At 43.8% G+C, this 18,035-nt stretch overlaps 2 protein-coding genes across 5 annotated transcripts in view; one reads left to right on the top strand and one right to left on the bottom strand.

Moving 5' to 3' along the window:
• The window catches only part of LOC112995239 (YTH N6-methyladenosine RNA binding protein C2), a 33,739-nt gene extending 31,214 nt beyond the window's left edge, over positions 1-2,525 (bottom strand). The window contains exons 1-2 of the mRNA XM_026120104.2: positions 2,144-2,525; positions 1,591-1,681 (exon numbers count right to left, since the gene is read on the bottom strand). Of these exons, the coding sequence (XP_025975889.2) occupies positions 1,591-1,681; positions 2,144-2,348 (296 nt within the window). The 5' untranslated portion in view covers positions 2,349-2,525. The remainder of the gene's footprint in view (positions 1-1,590; positions 1,682-2,143) is intronic.
• A 50-nt stretch (positions 2,526-2,575) lies between these two features.
• Positions 2,576-18,035, top strand: part of LOC135323433 (colorectal mutant cancer protein) — a 217,777-nt gene continuing 202,317 nt past the window's right edge. Inside the window, exons 1-2 of one of the 4 annotated variants that reach the window (XM_064499775.1) lie at positions 2,576-2,917; positions 5,093-5,155. In XM_064499775.1, the coding sequence (XP_064355845.1) occupies positions 5,148-5,155 (8 nt within the window). In that variant the 5' untranslated portion in view covers positions 2,576-2,917; positions 5,093-5,147. Of the gene's footprint in view, positions 2,918-5,092; positions 5,156-15,592; positions 15,987-16,813; positions 16,852-18,035 lie in introns of those variants that run through there. The other 3 variants (XM_064499777.1, XM_064499778.1, XM_064499773.1) reach the window with 3 other exon arrangements.

Below are 18,035 nucleotides of genomic sequence, written 5' to 3' on the forward strand. Positions count from 1 at the left end.
ATGTCAAAAGAAAACATACTAGCTATGAAAAGTTTACAACAAGATTTCTGTAAGTATTTAACATATGCTCAGTCAACCCAAAGGAAAAAGCGATGGACACAAAATACTGTCCTACGTTTCTCAAGAGTTTCTGTTATTTATTCACTCTATGCAACAAGTACAGGTATGGTAATGAACGTTAACATTAAAGTTATGCTCTGTCAAGACACACGATGAAAATCAATCATGATCAAGCTTTTAAAGATTTAAAATTTTAAAGACTTAAAATTTCTTCTTATTGAAGAAATTTGGGAAGACTAAATCCAAGTAGAACACTGAAGCTTAGAGAAACAAATTTCCTTTTAAAGTCACTTGCAATGTATTATTACAACCAAAAAATTTTCCTAGGTGAACATTCCCTTTTTCGGAGTTGACTAAATTTTAGTTCAACTGTTTTCCAAGATTCCTGCTGCCCTGAACACTCTGGACAACGGAAAAACCTGCAAACAACATAGCACAGAATCTACTAGGAAGCTGCTTACAGACACTTAAGTAGCTCTACAAACAATCATTAAGGATTCAAATAGGCTTTACCAGCTACAGTTCAGCACAGGCACCGCACAACCCAAGCATGTTTCTGCTGACCATATGGGTGTTTCTGACATGGCTTTCCAGCGCTCCTTGTTCCCAAAATATGGGACAAAGATACAAAAGCTCAGCTAAACTTACTGGTTCAGGGATTCCTGCAAAATCAGCTGCAACACTCCTGAGACTGGAGCCAATGTAGAAGCAACATAGCTTCACTTGAACAGCACTACACCCGAATAAGCTCTGCTGAAACCAAGATATGCATCCAGCATGAACACTGCTGAATTGTGCTTACCCACTGAAAGTTGACAGGTAAGAATTGATCAAAGAATTAGTATTTTCCACTACCTCTGCAAGAATCATGACATTTCACCAAAATTGAAGAACAGCAAGTGCTGCTACAGCTATACAACAGTTTGACATGGCACTCCATCTGTCTGGGTCTTTTTCTGATTTTCCCTTTCTTGTTGCTCTGCCACCTTACCTCCCAAGTAAAATGCGTTCTCAGCTTCTATCCAAAGTCATAAGGTAAATATGGATTTTCTCTTCAGAAAACCAGAGTGGGGCAAGAGAAAGAAACATCATAATATCTGTATATGAATGCTTCTTGCCTGCACTTCTCAACAAAAGCACTGTTTTGGAGGTGCTATTCTACACGCCATCTTACTCTGCCAATTTCTCAGATACTATGTAAAAACCCTGGGCATACAGTAGTGCAGTTAAAACAGAACTGAACTTGGTGAGGAGCCTTTTTTTAAATGAACACATGAAAACCGCAAGAGAGTAAAAGGGCAAGCTATCTCAAACTAAGCATGCCACAAGTTTTTTTAGCTAGCCCTAAAACAAAGCCAAAGAGAACCTTATTTTGTCTTTACTTTTAGCCTTTTCTCCCTGGTATAATCTTTTGTAAAAATGCAGGACACACTAGAAATATAGATCATTTTACACCTAGTAATGAAATCCACTTACAGCTAATATGAAATTTCATATATTTACTGTAAACTAAATCAGATTCCAACTTACCCTTTACTTTTAGAAATCAGCCCAAGAGACTGACTGAGACGGTGAATAAAAGCTCTTTCAGTACTAGTCAAAGAAGAAGGGAACTCCATTTCTAGAAACACGATAAAAAGAACAAATGTGACAACACAGCATGTAATATTCTTAATGTCATCACTGAGATGTTATGAGTTTTTCAGTCCCCAAACTTAATATGCTTATATTTTCCTGAAAAGGGCGATAAATCCCATAGGTGCAAAAATTCTCCGGGCAGCCACAGAAGCAGTGGCAGCGGCACACCCTCACACCCGTGAAGCAGGGAGGTTTACGCACGCACGGTGCTATTCTGGCAAAAAGGAGCTGAAAAACGGTTTCCATTCCGGGCCAGACCGTCCGGCACCCCCGGCCCTCGCCCCTTCCCCCCGGCCGCTCGCCCTCCGCACCCGCAGCCCCGCTGGCGCCGGCGGGCCGGGCCGGGCCGGGCCCCGCCTCGGGGCAGGTACCGCACCTGCGGGGCGGGGCGGGGCGGGGCGAAGCACCCCCCCAACGGCCCGCCCTGCCCCCAACGGCCGCGCACCTTTCTGATCGCCGTAGCGGAACCGCTCCAGGGCGATGTTCACGGCGATCTTCACCTCCTCGTCGATGCGGATATCCTTCAGCCCCTTCGCGCGGCCGCGGGCCGCGGCGGAGGCGGCCGCGGCGGGGGTGGCGGAGCCGCCCGCAACGCCGCCGCCGCCCCCCCCGCCGGGCTGCCGCGGGGAGACGCTGCTGGGCCGCGACATGGCTGAGCCGCCGCAGGGGACGCGGCGGGCCGCGCTGGGGGCGGCGCTCGCGCCCACCTGTGCGCACCGGCGGCGGCGGGGGCCGGCGCGGGGCCCAGCCGGGAAGCGGCGGAGGCGGCACTGCCGGGGGGGCGGGCCCAGGCGGCGTCGTGACGCACGCGCGTGCGTCGGGCCGCGCGCGAGCGAAGCCGTCCCGGCTCCTGAGGACCCTCCCTCCCCCTCCCGCCCCAGGGTCCCGCCGGGCGCAGGCCCCGCCCCCAGGGCGCTTGGGGGCGGGGCGAGGCCCAGGTCCTGCCGCGGGCCGTGTCCGTTAGAGCGCGCGTCCGGCTGGTCGCTCCCTCGCGTTTCTGCCTCAGGTGCCCAGCCGAGGGCGCGCAGGCGCCGTGTGGGCCGGGCAGAGGGCCGGGCCGGGCCGGGCCGGCGGCGGGAGCCGGGCGAGCAGGTTGGTCGCCCTGCCGGAGGCGCTCCCGGAGCGGGCTCTGGCGCCGGGCCCGCCGCAGCAGCTCCGCTGCGGAGTTTCCAGGAAACTTCGGATCCGCTGCAGAGCGCGGTTGCTGGGCAGCGTGCAGGTGGGTAACATCACCGCAGCCCTCAGCCTCTTCGTTGTGAAATGTTACGCTCCGTACGCTTTGTACGAGCTGCGCAGTCGTTGGGTGGTGAGGGGACGTTGCCGGTGTTCTGAGTATTCCGTAGGTCAGTCAATAACCCTTTGGGTAGAGTCGTCATCTTTTCGGCCGTTTCTTTCGGCTCCCTGCTGAGGATGTGGAAAAAAAGATCTTAGACCTGGCACAGGATCAACAGCTGAAGATTGCCTCTTTGGAATGAATCATCATTCAGTCCCCGACCACGTGTTGAAGTTTTGAGTGTACTTTGACCAAGAGCAAACTGATGCTCGAGTGTGGACTTCAGTGGAGCACTGAGTAGATGGCCGACAAACACTTGCTGCCCGATGTGGCTGCGTGAAAAATACCTTTTAAGAGAGTTCTGCCGAAGTTGTGTGCAAAGCTCACTTCAGCATAAAGCTGCTCTGAGAAGTGGCACTAGAGTTGAAGGTTTGCCTGGTCGTAGGGTTATTTAAATCTCATTTTTTAAAATCTGGCTTCCTTCCTACATATCTTCAACAGAAGCATTTAATGCTATTTAGCTACAGGTATTTCTGTGATATTCCTTAGTGTAATGTTTGAGCACATCCCATTTATTAATGAGTTAAACTTTATAACATCACAAGATAAGGATTCCTTTTCCTTACTGTTGACAGTAATAAGTGAGAGATGATACCTGGTTTGAAAGAGTCACACTGGAAATCTATAATTATGAACATAGATCTGTTACCAATTCCTGTGTCTTAACAGCATCGTCTTGCCTTCCTACAATAAATGAATATGATTCTGCAGGCCCTATTCTGACCTTAAATTTGCAATCGTATGTATACAGCAGCTCATAGACATAATTCTTAGCTGTTATATTAAATCAATCTGTAAATCTAAGAGCATGGTGGGGCACAACTGGATCTTACATAACAGATCTCTTAATACATGCCTTGCTTCTTCCTGTGTCGTGTTGACTCTCCAAGGCTATTAAATGTGAAAAAGCAGGAAGGTATTATTTTAGTTACTCAAATAAAAAGACATGATTCAAAACACACACAGCGAATATACGCACTGAATAAGAAGGAACCATTTTTATGTAGTGCCTCTTGAAAATAAAGCTGCACTTTAAGGAGTGTGGCCTGAATTCACAGCTAATGTAATTCCATTGGTGGCATTATACCAGGGGTTAATTTGTCTTCAGGAATTTAAGACAGGAACTCATAAAATATTAGTGAAATAAGGGGAAACGTGACTCACTAAACTAATAATGTTTAAATTTCACACATTGTAAAGATGCGTGGGGTGCTGGCACATTAAGCATGTTTTAAACTATCGGTTTGCTATCAATTTTTCACTATAAACATGTCTTAAAAACCCTCAAACAGCCAATAAATCATGTTCCCAAAACTGCTGATATAAATTGGAGGAGTCAGCATTTATGTAACAAAATCTACGGAACACAGGGTAGTTCTATGCTACGATGAAGCAGAAGGAAGGTTGTTATCCCTATATTGCATGCTACAAGAAGTGCCTAGTCCTGCTAACTGGTTGATTACAATCTGTATGGAGTACACAAAAAACAGAGTGAAAACAGAAGTTTGCTGTAATGTAAGCCCACGTGTTAGGGGATGGTTGTGCAAACTGGTGTCCTGGTTCTGAACACTTGTGAATATACTTTCAAAAAGTCACTAAGGGTGAATCTGGACCACTTCTGAGGCTGCGCTCTAGCCCAGACTTGCCTAGGTGCAGGCAGCAAGCCTGGGGAGGACAAGTAGCAGCACACTCTCTGCAGCATGTGGGAGGGATCCAGATGTGCCATATTATTGTGCCACAGGATGTGCCCCCACAACCTGTCTGCCAGGCTAGAAGAGAGAAGCAGAAGACAGCGTGCATCATGCTTCCTGGTGCTTGAGAGGTGCTTTTTCACAGACGCCTAAGTTTTCTGCTCTGTGAGGAGCGGCACAATCTTGCCTTTAGTAATGGACACGTGGATCTGTACAGCTAGGCTAACGAACATATGGGATTTAGCAGTCCTGGGTTTTTGTTGAAGTTAGAGATCGACACATTTTGTTTGTTATGATTAACCCTAGGGAAGCATTACGAGTTTAAAAGTTTGTTTCAAATTTAAGTCTGTTATATGTGCTTTCCATTCAGGAGACAGTATGAACAGAGGAGCAGATTAAACAACTCATGAAAAATGGAGTGAAAAATGAAATGGTAAGCAGCAAAACAAATAAGCAGACCATGACTAACAAGTCAAAGGGTTAACTGAGAAAAATTCTAATGAATGCATATATCTACTATGTGTTGTTTGTGTATGTGTGAATTGTTTATATATGTATACTACATGTCTAATCCCCCTCAGCATGGCCATGCCAGCGCAAGGGCCCAGTTCTCTGCAGATGCTGCCATTGTTTTCACCATCACAGTTTATTATCTTTCTGTAGTCAAGAAAAGATTGTAAGTGCAATTCTGACAGCATATACTCTTTTCTCTGTAGGAATGCTCTGTCATTTTAACATACTGGTTTCTCATAATTACTTGCTGAGTAATGTACTCTAACACTTAGGTCTAGCTTCTCGTTAGTTGTCTTCTCTCAGGCGTTTGCCAGAGAAAGCTCTATGTCTCTGAACAAAGGAAATGCTATACTGTATTTACTCATAACTTCATGCAGTTTGGCATTCCGTCTCCAGCTGAGGTCAATATTACATGTAGATTTGTAACAGAAAGATATAACAGACCATTCTGAACAATATATATACAAAACAGCTTTTGTCTTTGTTTCTGAGTTCTTAAACATGGTCGTTTATGTATATTCCTTAAACATTTTATACTAATAAAATTTACTAGCTGCAGGTTTTCTTATTGTAATTAATAACCCATAATACTTTTTAAAACCTTATTTCATGGTTGGCCTCAGAAATACCTTCTGGCTGAGGAGTTCCACAGAGCAAATATTACTGGAATAAGAATTATTTCCTTCTATCACCATAGGTCTGAATGCCCATATATATTTTTATGAAAAGTGGTAAGAGGCAGCAGAGTTTTATGCTAAACATATCTGCATGTTCAAATACAATAAAGCATTCTTATTTTGCCCTCCTCAGAGGCACTTTTATTATGTAACAGTTTTTGCTGGCTTATTTTTACTTTGCATAATATTCTTCCTCTCCTGAATACCTCCACAAATGATGCCACTATAGCAAGAAAAAGAACTTTAAAGGAAATCTATTAAACAAATTTAGCCATTATGTACTAATTGTGAATGTGTATTGTGTCAGAGTTGACTCGTTGGTCTTTGTCATTTTTTAATGTTTCTAGTGGTTAGAGTCGTAAGACTTGTTTTTCTCCTTTGAAATATCGTGCAAGGATCACCGATGATCTAATATTAACCTGCAAGATCCGGTTAGTCAAAGAGAGAATATTTCAGTTCTTCCATTATAAAAATGGTATTGTGATACCTTTTTATTTTAGGCACCATAGTAAATTTGTAACCAAATAGTTACTGGTTTATTAAGGTCCCATTAAAATGAGTTATATATTTTTACATATTTAGGAGGGTATGGCTAATCTGAAATTATGATGGGACATGTTTGTTTAAGAACTGACTTCTAGTGAAAATGGGCCTCTGGTGCTTTACTGCGCAAAATTGTATACACTGAGAGTTCCTCAGGATTTTGCTGCTGCTGTGGGATATACATGGACGGTTGCCTCCTCCCCATTTATGTTATCACTTGTACCATGTACTGACACATTTGCCATAATTCCTCCTTCATTTGTCTCTTCCTCCACCCTTACTCACTTTAATTTCTATTTATTATTTATTTTTTAGACACAAGGCAACAAGTGTATTGGTCGGTTTAATCAATAATATATCAGTGAGTCTGTAGATATATAAATGTATGTACATGTATGTTTTCGTCTGTCTGATCTCATTCCCTCCCTGAAATAATATTTGAACGTGTTGAACAGTTTAAACCAAATTTAAAGGTGGGGTAGCAGGGTAGAAGTCTTAGATATTAAATACCTCAAAATTTAATGAAAATAGGCAGCAGAGCAGAGGATAGAAATCCTGTTCATATTCAACTAAATAGAAAGGCTGCAGCAATAGCTCAGTCCTTATCAGGTAATGTAGACATTTAAAAATGCATCAAGTCCGGGAGAAATTTTAATCGAAGTTCATATCTTAGTAGATACCAGTGCATCCAACTAAGCACACAGCTCTGTAGGGACAGCATGACTCATGGGACTGATTTTTTTATTCTTTCCCACTCTTTTACAGGTTCTCTCTGCCTTCATTCATTGCCAATACTTGTTCTCACAAAGGGTTTCAGGACAAGGGATGTAGGAGGCTTCAGAGGCAGGGTAGTATCACCTGGTGACATCCAAATTTGCTGACCATAAGGTAGAGAAGAATAGGTGACAAGCTATAGTTTAAGCCTTCAGTCTTCATCCTTGAAAACTGTTCCCTTCTCTACTTGTATTAGAGTCCATGATGGGAAATGGAATGCCATTGAGTGATTCAACTCAACACCTGTAGGCACAGAAGGTGTATGTGGATGTCAAATCACACTGTTCTGAGCCAAAACCTGGGAACCACAGGAGTTCTAGGGACCCTCCTTAGACACTCCCAACTAATCTCTTATTTCTGAATCATTTGGCTTTCACTTAAGTTCCATTTCACTTAGGTTCTAAGATAGGAGTTCATTTTGATTTTTCTGAATAAAATACTCAAAAACAACAACATGAATCTAAAAGGTAAAGTCAGATTTTTTTCTATTCCGTGGAGAGAACTGCCAAGAGCTGGACTTAGCATCAGCCTTAGCCAGTACATCTATACAATACAGGGAAGCCTAATGCAAAGGTGTTGTCTCAGCACAGAAAGCAGCGCAGTTGCACTAGCATGATGCCATCCCTGAACCAACTGAGACCAAGCTTAGTTTCAGTGCTATAGTGACAAACCTTCTGGTTCCAGAGCTAATACTCACTTTCCTTAAGTCAGTCTTTTACATTCTGAGGATGTATAAGCTAAAGAAAAACTGACAAAAAAGGATAGGAAACTTTCAGGGTTTCTCTGTATATCATATTTTGTAATGTTGTAGCAATTAAATTACCTATAGGAGTCTGCAGCAGGCTTTTCTCTCCAGTGAATATACTGAACTGTTTGTCACTGTCTCCTGTGTCAATTTATGAGGGATATGCTATTCTCTACCGTATTGTGGAGAGGGAAATTGCCTAGGTTTTGTTTGTTGTATTTTTTTGTTGCTTGGGAAAAAAGTTGCAAGACTGTATCATGTAGCAGAATTGCCTACATCATTCTTCTATAACAAGATACTTGTTACACGGATTCACAATTTAAAATCTAATCATGGGTGTACATTTCCTGGATCTTAATGAGCTTTCCTTGCTCATAAATTAAGTTTTCATTTGGTGCTTCTTTATTTTTTTATTGTTTTCATTTCATATAATTTCAGTTTTCAAATAATGTACATTTTGTCACAAAAGAGAACTCATATAAATGTTTCCTCACTGATGGGTTGCTGGTCTTCTCTTCAAGATTGGTGCTTAGAAAGCAAGTTGTATATCCAGTGAGAAGTCATCATCTTTGGTTATAAATAATCTCTGTTCTGTAATAATGATAGTTTTGTCCTTGATTTGGCTATGCATATCCTGTATCACTATGTCTAACTGTTGCATAGTAAAATTGTATCTACTATATTTAAGATTTAGTTTTAAAAGTATAAAGGATTAAGCTTTAATTATAAAGGATATAATCTACATGAGGCTTAGTTAGAGCAGAATCCGTTTCACTGTAGCTGATCCAAAATAATTCTTTGTATAGATCCTCCAATGTGAAGTAAAAGTGACTTTATTGGGGATTTTTATTTTACCTTGAATAATTAAATTACCCTATAAAACCTGTAACACAAAATCACTTTCAATTCTGCATAAATTCGCCATGCTCAATAATTTAAAGGCAGAAATCTACTATAGCTGCAGTGAAATGTGGGCAATATTACACATCAGCATCCTTTCATTCTTTGTCATTTTCTCTTTTAGTATCCTGTGGAACTTGCAAATTCCATAAATACTGATGTTGAAGGTTATACTGCTGTCTAATTTATTCAGTGGTTGTAGGATTACCCCTCTTAGGTTCCCACTTCGAGCAGTTCAGAACTTGAAGTGTTGAAGCTTCAGGAGAAAATAGCAATCTCTTGTCGAGCCCAAGGCATCCAGTGAGTTCAGCAATATATCCAAAGTGAGGGCTGGGAAGAGCATGGTTCCAAACAAGGTTAAGTATGCCCCAGTTCTTCCAATAGCTGTCTCCATTGCTGCTCCCTGCTAAAATATGAAGCTGTAGTTCCTGGGTGAGCAAATGACAGAGGGCAGCAGTGATAGTGGAAGAATCCTGTTTCAAAGCGTAAAGTAATGCAGAACATGGAGGATGGGTAGAGCTGACTGAACACTAGCAGGTTTATTATGTCTGAAATGTTATAAAGGCGGTACAAAAATTCCAGGAATCCCATGTCTTATCAGGTCAAGAGGTGAACTGAAGGCAGAAAGATTTCATACCTGTCATTCATATGCTTGTGTCTCTGTTAAAATTGGAATTCAGTGGAATTGATATGTTCCCTGGAGAAATTTAATTAGGCTGAATCAGCATTTCCTGACAGAACACTGTTTCACTGAAATATTTTGACCAACATTATACTTGAGTTGCAAAAATTTTCTGGAGCACAGAACTTGTTTAACTATTGCAGCCATCAGCAGTCTGCAGAAATTAAAAATTATCAAGGTTACCTCCTAGCCACAGTCTACAAGAAGGCCATTTATCTTTAAAATTGTCACTACTTTTTTCAACCAAAGTAGCATTCTGTTAACAGCGATATAGATTCGAAGAAAAAAGCTTTGTCTAAATATACATCAAAGAAATTCAGGAAATAAATGTTCTGTCATGTACACAGATCCAGATTGTGGACTTGTATGCAACATTCAGGACTGTGGCAAGTTGTATTTAGTAGGAGAGTGTTTTAGGGCATTGCTTGCAAAAAGACAAACCTTTCCCCATTCACATTCATTATCATCAAACAAAAGTACATCCTTTGAAACAGAACAGTTTTACAAGGTGGCTGAGCATTACAAAGATGAAGAATGACTAGAAGGATTCTCAGAAGAATGGCACAGAGACCCCTAATATCATATCTAAATGAAAGTATTTTCACTTTTAAAATACATCATTTTAGCCAATCATGTTTTGGAGCAGAAGAAAATCACAAACAATTGTCTAATCAAAAAGAAATTAATTTCCTTTGAAAATACTGCTTTGATGAAGAATTTTCAACTGGCTCTGCTTGATAGCAATTCCACAGTAAAGGCTGCATGAGATTTGCATTTCCAGCAGGAGTGAATTACTATGCCTGTGATGTGAGATGGAACTAAATGAAGTAATGTGAAAAGGATAACATAATGACTCTGGACATCAGGATTTTGGTGAGGATTTAAGTAGCAATTTCCTAGCTAAACCATAGCCCTGGTGGTGACAAATGCACTTTGCTATATATGGGAATGTTTTAAATATTATTTACTTAAACTCACATTATATGTCTGTTACTTTTAATTTTGTTACAGTGAAGACAGATAAACAAAGATGGTCTTTATTGAAGGCTACTGAAATCAAGGATAGTCTTTCTTTTCATATCATCAGCCACTGGTTTCAGTCCTTGCATATGTTAAAAACTTCAGTCTGAATACTTAAGCAGCTACAGAAATTTAAACAGCTAAAACCCCTGAAATGTATTATAGTAACATCAGAGTAGGCATGTTTTAAGCTATTTGTTAGAAATTAAACACACTTCCCCTATTGAAAATTGTTTACATGTAAAAATATTCACATAGATGTTACACACATCATTGCTAGGTGCAGATTTAGCTAAGGGCTATAGATGCTGGCATATCCTCCACCTCTTCTTAGTGTGGTATACATGTGCCAAGTCTGTGATGTGACTGCACGTATGCACTATACATTTTGCAACTGGACCAAAATCCCTGCTAAGCACATTAACAGCCTCTATACCTCATTTTATTGTCTTCCTGGTGAGATTATGGCAGGGCCCTGAGGGCACTGCAAGACCTCCCCAGCCCAGCCCAGGGCTGTCAGTCCCTGCCTCACGATGGCACCCTGCCATGGCCCCCCACCCCGACTCACAGGTGTCTGCCCAGCCCGGCCACAGCCCTGCTCTGTCCCTGCTCCCTCCCCACAGCAACGCCTGGGCTGGGGCTGCCCCCCCGTGCCTTGCTCCCCTGTGGGCAGTGGGACAGGCCCAGGCTGCCAGGCCTTGCCCTGCCCTGCCCTGCCCTGCCCTGCCATTGCCAGGAGCTGCTGGCCCTGACAGATTAAGTCATTCTCCATAGGAGTCCCAGATGTATCTCACCTTGTATGCACAGATATGGTAGGCTCCAAAGGCACTTAAGGCTCAAGTCTGGGAAAAGTAGCTAGAGGTGTAGGAGAAGGGAAGAGAAACAACTCTGATAGCTAGTTTTCACACCATTATTACCTGCCTCTGGCTGCACATTCTTTTTCTGCATGGTGAGCATCCACGAGAAATTTAATGTTTCTTGAGTAGTATTAACATGGTTTCTGTATCATTATATATATATATATGTGCTCCTGTAACTAAACAAGTAAATACAGAATTGCTGGTCAACAGCAGAGTGGACAGAGCCATGACACCAAAGGAGGCAAAACTTCCACAAATTATAACAAAAACAATGCTCAAGACATCAAATGGTTGTCATTTATTAATTGCTTTAAAACTAACTGTTTTACATAATATTTGCAAAGTGTTCTTTTACATAATATTTGCAAAGTGTTCTTAAAGCATGGTGTTTACTGCTCTCTTGGCATTCAAAATCTTTCCTGCATTTGGCAGAAGCAGCAGTACATTAAACACAAAGACTTCAGGGATTTTGAAAATTTTGAGTGGTCTGGACTAAGTGTGCTAAACTTGATGTTACCTTCTAGGTGTTCTTCCTATATTCTCATTCCTCTGTCCTCATTCTATCTTTGCCTGAATAACTAGGTAATTGATTAACTCTTGAAATGTGCTATGTGTTTCAAAATTTGCTCATAAATGTGGCCTGAGGTGCTGGCATGCATAGGAAAAAAATGGGTCTCATAAAGCTACCTGTCCCTCTTGCCTCATTTGCATTTATTGGCGGAAGCTAGAGCAGAACACTGCTGTCCCATCTCTAAAGTGTAGTCTAGGGACTAATTACCAAGTACAGCTAAAAAAAGTGGGTAGAAAGTTTGCTTAAGTTAGCTAGTAACCTGCCAGTTCACACTTTCTTTATAGCGGTGTCAGTCAGTTTACAGGGGGAATACCAGTTACCTAAGAACGTCATGGAGAAACATGGAACTTGAGAAGGTAAGTGTGTCTGGCACAAATGAAAAAGGGTGCAGAAATTATGAAAAAGTAAGGCCTGGTATTCTGGGAAATCACACTCCTTATGCTTTAAGAAAGTACTCTACCGCACACCTTGGCTGTCTTGCTTAAAGGAGTATTACTGCTTGAAATCTTAAGTTACTGGTTGTTTTGTTTGCTGGTTTGTGGGGAGGTTAATCTTAGAGTGCTGTGGCTGAAACCTGTGCAGCAGGAAACTTTTTTTTAGTCAGCTGACTTGGGTCATTTGGCAGCTTTCTACATACAGTCAGTTTACGTGTTTTCTTATGTAAAACCAGCTGTAGCTAAATTTTAATATGTGTACAATGGTTTTCTCTTCCTATTGCTGGATACCTAACTTTAGATATTCTAGACTTGACTTTTAGAGATCACAAGGACTTAAATTTCCTATTGATTTGGTGGAAGTCTTAGGAGTCCAGCACCTCAGGGAATCAAGTAGCTCATGCCTATCTTTGAGATCTCGGATTTTGTCTACATAAATATTGGAGAGTAGTACAGCATTGCTCTTCCTGCTTGCAATGGCTGTCAGGTATATTTTTGCATTTGAGTTTAGAAAATGATATTATGGAAAGTTGATTGTAGAATAACCTAATGTTGAAAAAATTATGGGTTCATTTAACTTAAATGAAAATATAAACAAAAATAGATTGATACTTAAGACCCTCAGTTTCAAAAAGAAAACCTACAAACTCTCTCCTTTTGAGAAATATCAAGCTTGTTTTCTGAGAGGGGATAGACTGAGGAGGATGGGCAGCGGTATGGACGTCTTACTGCCTGCCTTCCTTCCCTGTTCTCTTTCCACATCTTCCTGGACACCACTCACCCTTCCCACCAGGAACAGTGAGAATGTGCTTCAGGAAGGATAGTATCTTCTGCTGCAGAGCTTGTTCTCTGCTTTAATTATGTTTTTTGCCATCTGAAATTCATATTTTTGGCTGCAGGAGTAGACTACCACATAAATCACAGCAGGCACTGAGAAGTCTGGGGAACTACTGCTTAGACTGCTGCTTCCCAACTGATGCGATATGTCTTCTCTTTAAAGCTTGGATTTGGATCAAGATACCAGCCAGTAAGCTCAAGTGGTTTTATTCTCTTTTGTTCCATATCACAGCTAGGATATCAGCTAGATGAAAGTGTCTGCAGTGAGTTTTGTATAAGGAAAAGTTAGAAACTACTGTAGTAGGTTTAAAGAAGAGTCTTGGTGCTTACCTTGAAGATGCAAAAATTAACTGCAACTTTCATTCCCCCCCCCCAAAGGGAAAACCTGTCAGAAAAGACTCAACAGATATATTTGCTCATAATATTTGTTTATATTTGCTCTGGTCGTTGCTAATGTCTTTCTGAAGTCGGTTATTTACTCGTTTCCTTCCTTGGGAAGAAACTTGTTTTAGGACTGCTGTACAGTTAATAACAAAATACGTGTGCTATATTTGCAGAATGTGTGCAAGAATTCTTGTGTGTAGTGTTAAATAGCTACAACCTATGGGATGTGGCTGAAGAGCAGTGGTCTTGTGACTGTCCAGCTGATCCAGCAACATTCTGTTTTCAACATAAGAGAAACAGCTGCACTGAGCAACTGGACTCACACACGAAAAACATCCTTCACAGGATGGAGAAAGAGCAACTGTTGGTAAGACTAAGAAAGAGCTTGGAGGTCAAAAGTGGAACATGATGTAAATCTTCAAAGACTACAGACTCTATATATTCTGAAAGAAGAAGGATACTTGCGGGCATTCTCTGCTTCCATTCTCTTGATGTAGTGTGCACACATGTTGGACTGGAGCTTGGTGCCATACCCCCATGCTTTGGCCATCCACCAAGCAGTGCTCTGGGTGATGGAAACTGGAAAACTGCAGAGACTGAGAATACATGAGTGAGTGTATATTTGTACTTGCAAGCAGTTTTATCCTATAAAAACATAGAGGCTCTTTGCCTTGTAATGACATAATCAAGATGCAATAAATATTAACAATAAGAACTATTGGCATCAGTTATTCTACTTGAAAGGAACTGTGTGCCAAGAGGAGTTTGATTACTTTGTTGACATCACAAATTCATGAGCCATTGTCGACTGCCAGGAAGATCAAGCTGTCATGTAGGAAGAACTGGCTGTCTTCAAAGACTGAACAGGAGTAGGATAACATTCAATAGTATGAACAGAAATGATACGTCCTTAATAAGAAGAATTTCTTCCATATGCAAAAAATAGGATAGAAGAAGACTTAGCTGACCTGATTAATCACAGGATAGCAGAGTGACAAATGTAATGCTACTGTGAAACAGGCAAATGCTGTTCTAGGCTGTTTCAAAATAGGTATTTCCAGTAGGTGTAGATAAGGGTGTCAAGGATACTATAGGAAATGAAGAGGCTATCCTGTATGGATGAGATGAAAAGGCTTGTTTAATCTGGAAACATGAAGACTGTAAAGGAAATGAATTTTCTCTAAATGCAAAGGAGACAAAGATTGGGGTGGTGGGGGAAGCCCTGAATAAGTCTGGAAATTAAGTGTTTTTTAAGCACCAGAGCAGGCACCATCATGCCTGATGATGAACTCTTGGAAGAGAAAAAAATGACTACCTCTTGAGGTAAAATTTGATCAATGGAGAGGAAATAATTTATATCAATACCAAGAGGGGCTGGTGTTCTGTGCCCCAGAACACTCACCTGTTCTATCCACCATCAAAAAGACTCAAGCTTGCACGTAGTGCTACCGAGAAAGTTAATTTTTGTTATAGTTTGTCTAAGCTCAGCTTTTACAGGCGAGCCAAAGTCAAAGAAGGCTGCAGCTCTCCTGAAGCAGGGAGCAGGGCCTGTGGCAATGCCAGGGCCTGCCAAGTGACATGGAAGGAAAACAAGGCCCCCAGACCGCCCGTTCCAGCGAGATTTGCCCCGCACCCGCTTGCTGGTCCCCAGGGGCCTGCCCTCCGAAATTAAGGGAGCGACCAGCCCTGCTTTTGGCTAGGCCACTCGCCCTCTCACACACCACAGTGGCTTCTGGCACTGCGAGGGGCCGGGGGAGAGGTGGAGGAAGGATGGCCGCGCTCTCCCTGGGAGCGCGCATAGGAGGCGAGCGGGGAGGGTGAGCCGCCCTCCCCCGAGCCGCGGCCGGCCGTGCAGCTGCCGCAGGCCGCTGGCCGGGCCGGGAGGCGGCCCCCGCGCGCCCGGCCAGGCCGCTCGGCCTCGCGACCGCAGCGCCCCGCCCGCCCCCCGCGGGCGCGCCGGGGCTGCGCGGGGCGGCGGCGCCCGCGCCGCGGAAGGTGCACGGGGGCGGGGGCCGGCGCGCGCCTCGGGCTCGCGCGCCGCGGGGCCGCGCGCCGCGGCTCCACACCCCCGCGCCTGCATTGTGCTGCCGCTCACACTTTGCAGGCGCGGCGGGACTGGGAATCCCGGGCGCCTCAGGCAGCCTCACCGCCGCTGCCTCCTCCTCCTCCGGAGCTGGGCGCATGATGGCGGCAGCCGCGGTAGCGGAGGTGAGCGTGAGCAGCGCCGGGAGCAGCAGCAGCGATACCTCCAGCACCGGCGAGGAGGAGAGGATGAGGCGCCTCTTCCAGACCTGCGACGGCGATGGGGACGGCTACATCAGCAGGTAGCAGCAGCGGGAGCGGGGAGGCGGTTCTTTGCGCGGCTGCTACAGAGGTTGCCCCCCCCGAAGTGGCGTCTCAACTTCTCAGCAAGTTTGCCGCGGAGAGTTTCAGCAGTTTGCAAATCGCAGCACCGGGCTGGGGGCGGGGGAGAGGAGCGGGTCGGCGGCGCCTCCGTGCCCGCCGGCGCCAGGCCGGGCCGTCCGCCGCCACGAGCCGTGTGCGGGGCGCTGGGCTGCAACCGGGGCGGCGGCGGGGAGCCCGGGCGGCCCCAGAGCAGCGCCCGCCCTGCCGCGCTGGGGCTTCTGCCGCTGGGAGCGTGAGGGACCCACGCTGCCCGAGCTGGCGTCCGGCCCTAAAGCTGCGGGGTGCCCCTCTACTGCGGCGCTGCCGGCCCGAGCCTGTAACAGCCGTTATCTCCTCGCGCGCGGGCCGGGGCAGCCGTGAGGAGGTGCCCTGCCTGGGAGCCCCTCCGCGCGCCCCGCCCCGGCAGCCGTTGGCGGCCGTTGGCCCCCGCAGCGTTCCTCAACGGCCGCCTAGCTCTGCTGCGCGCGAGGAGCGCGCGGCTGAGGGTGTGGGGTTTGAGATCGGCGCTTTGGCCGTGTGTTAGGGTAGCCGTATGGTTTTACGACAAGGCATGATGCATAAAAGTGTGAGGCCTTTAACTTTCCCTGGGTCTGGAAGTTCAAGTCTTCTAACTTGGATGGTTTTTATGACCTAATGCATTAGGCAGGTGATTTCTGTAATTAACAAAGTTGGTCAAAGATAAAACTGACGCAAGGCTTCGGGGAAGACATATTTCTATCAGAAACATTTCTGCTAGATCAGCTGACATTCTTGGGAAAAAATGAATGTTGGACGCTTCCTTAGGTATGTCTACTTCTAAATGTCAGTCTAAAAAGATAAAGCTTCTTACTATAATTCTTGTCTTGCTTAAATCTGTAGTAGTGGGCGATGCCTTAGATATGGCAGTCTAAGATAAAAGTCATACCAATTTCTGAGAATATCTAATTTTCTTGTGTTTTTATGGATATTCTTGTATTATAACCTAACTTGTAAATTAGCCGTAATGAGATGTTCATATATCTGGAACTATTGACAGTACATTTTGATCAGGATGGAATTTGATGGGAGGTATTTCTGGAACTAATCCTCTGCTCCCACACCATAATTTAAAAAATGCCTGTACTTCTAAAGGCAAGATTTTTCTGAGATGCTGGGAACTTGCAGCTTTAAAACGAAGCCAGTGTTAGCTGTAGTTAGTAAGTGCCTCTAGAGAGCTGAGTTGAAGTGAGGGACAGTTTCTAAGTTTGTCCTCTAACCTGAAACCTAACAGTATGACCCTACAGAAAGGCTAAGTAAACTTCAGCCCCCTCTGTCATCTCTTTGGAACCAGAAAGTTGCTGAAAATCTCAAAGAGCTGGCAGTCACTAAAAAATAAAAGTTCAAGGTCATGATATTTCTAATCTAAAGGGCTCACATACACTGTTTTTTCCTATTTAATCATTATTTTGAGAACTGTAGTTCTGAAATGAAAGCTTTCAGAACACATGCTTTTCTACCAGGGTGCTAAGATGACTTCTCTTTCCACCTGTTTACCTTGTTAATGGAAGTTATTCGGAAGTCTGAAAATTCAGGATTTTCACTTACAGCGCACACTGCGTCCTATGAGCATGCTCTGTGATCTGTTCACTGTGATGCTTTTCTGCAGCATAAACTGAATTAAAGGAATGCTAACGCTGTGGTGCTTCGTCATGTTTTTGATGGAGTTTACTACATTTCTTGTGTTTTGTTCCAAATCAGTACTCTGTGTATTTCAAAATGGATGTTTCTGAATGTTGCTTGAACTACACTATTAAAAGCTTCTAAGACTCCATGACATGTCCTAGGAAGGACCCTGGATTTCATTAGGAAACAGAATTAAAGCTCAGAGGATAGTGGCTGAAAATCCTTTAGAATTTAGTGGGTCCATTGTTGATGGTTGCTAATACCTTGCTTCATATGGGAATGTGCCTTCAAGGCAAATATTGGTGTGGCCGTGGTCAGAACATAGT

The sequence above is a fragment of the Dromaius novaehollandiae genome, chromosome W (genome assembly GCF_036370855.1).
Source record: "Dromaius novaehollandiae isolate bDroNov1 chromosome W, bDroNov1.hap1, whole genome shotgun sequence".
Taxonomy (NCBI): domain Eukaryota; kingdom Metazoa; phylum Chordata; class Aves; order Casuariiformes; family Dromaiidae; genus Dromaius; species Dromaius novaehollandiae.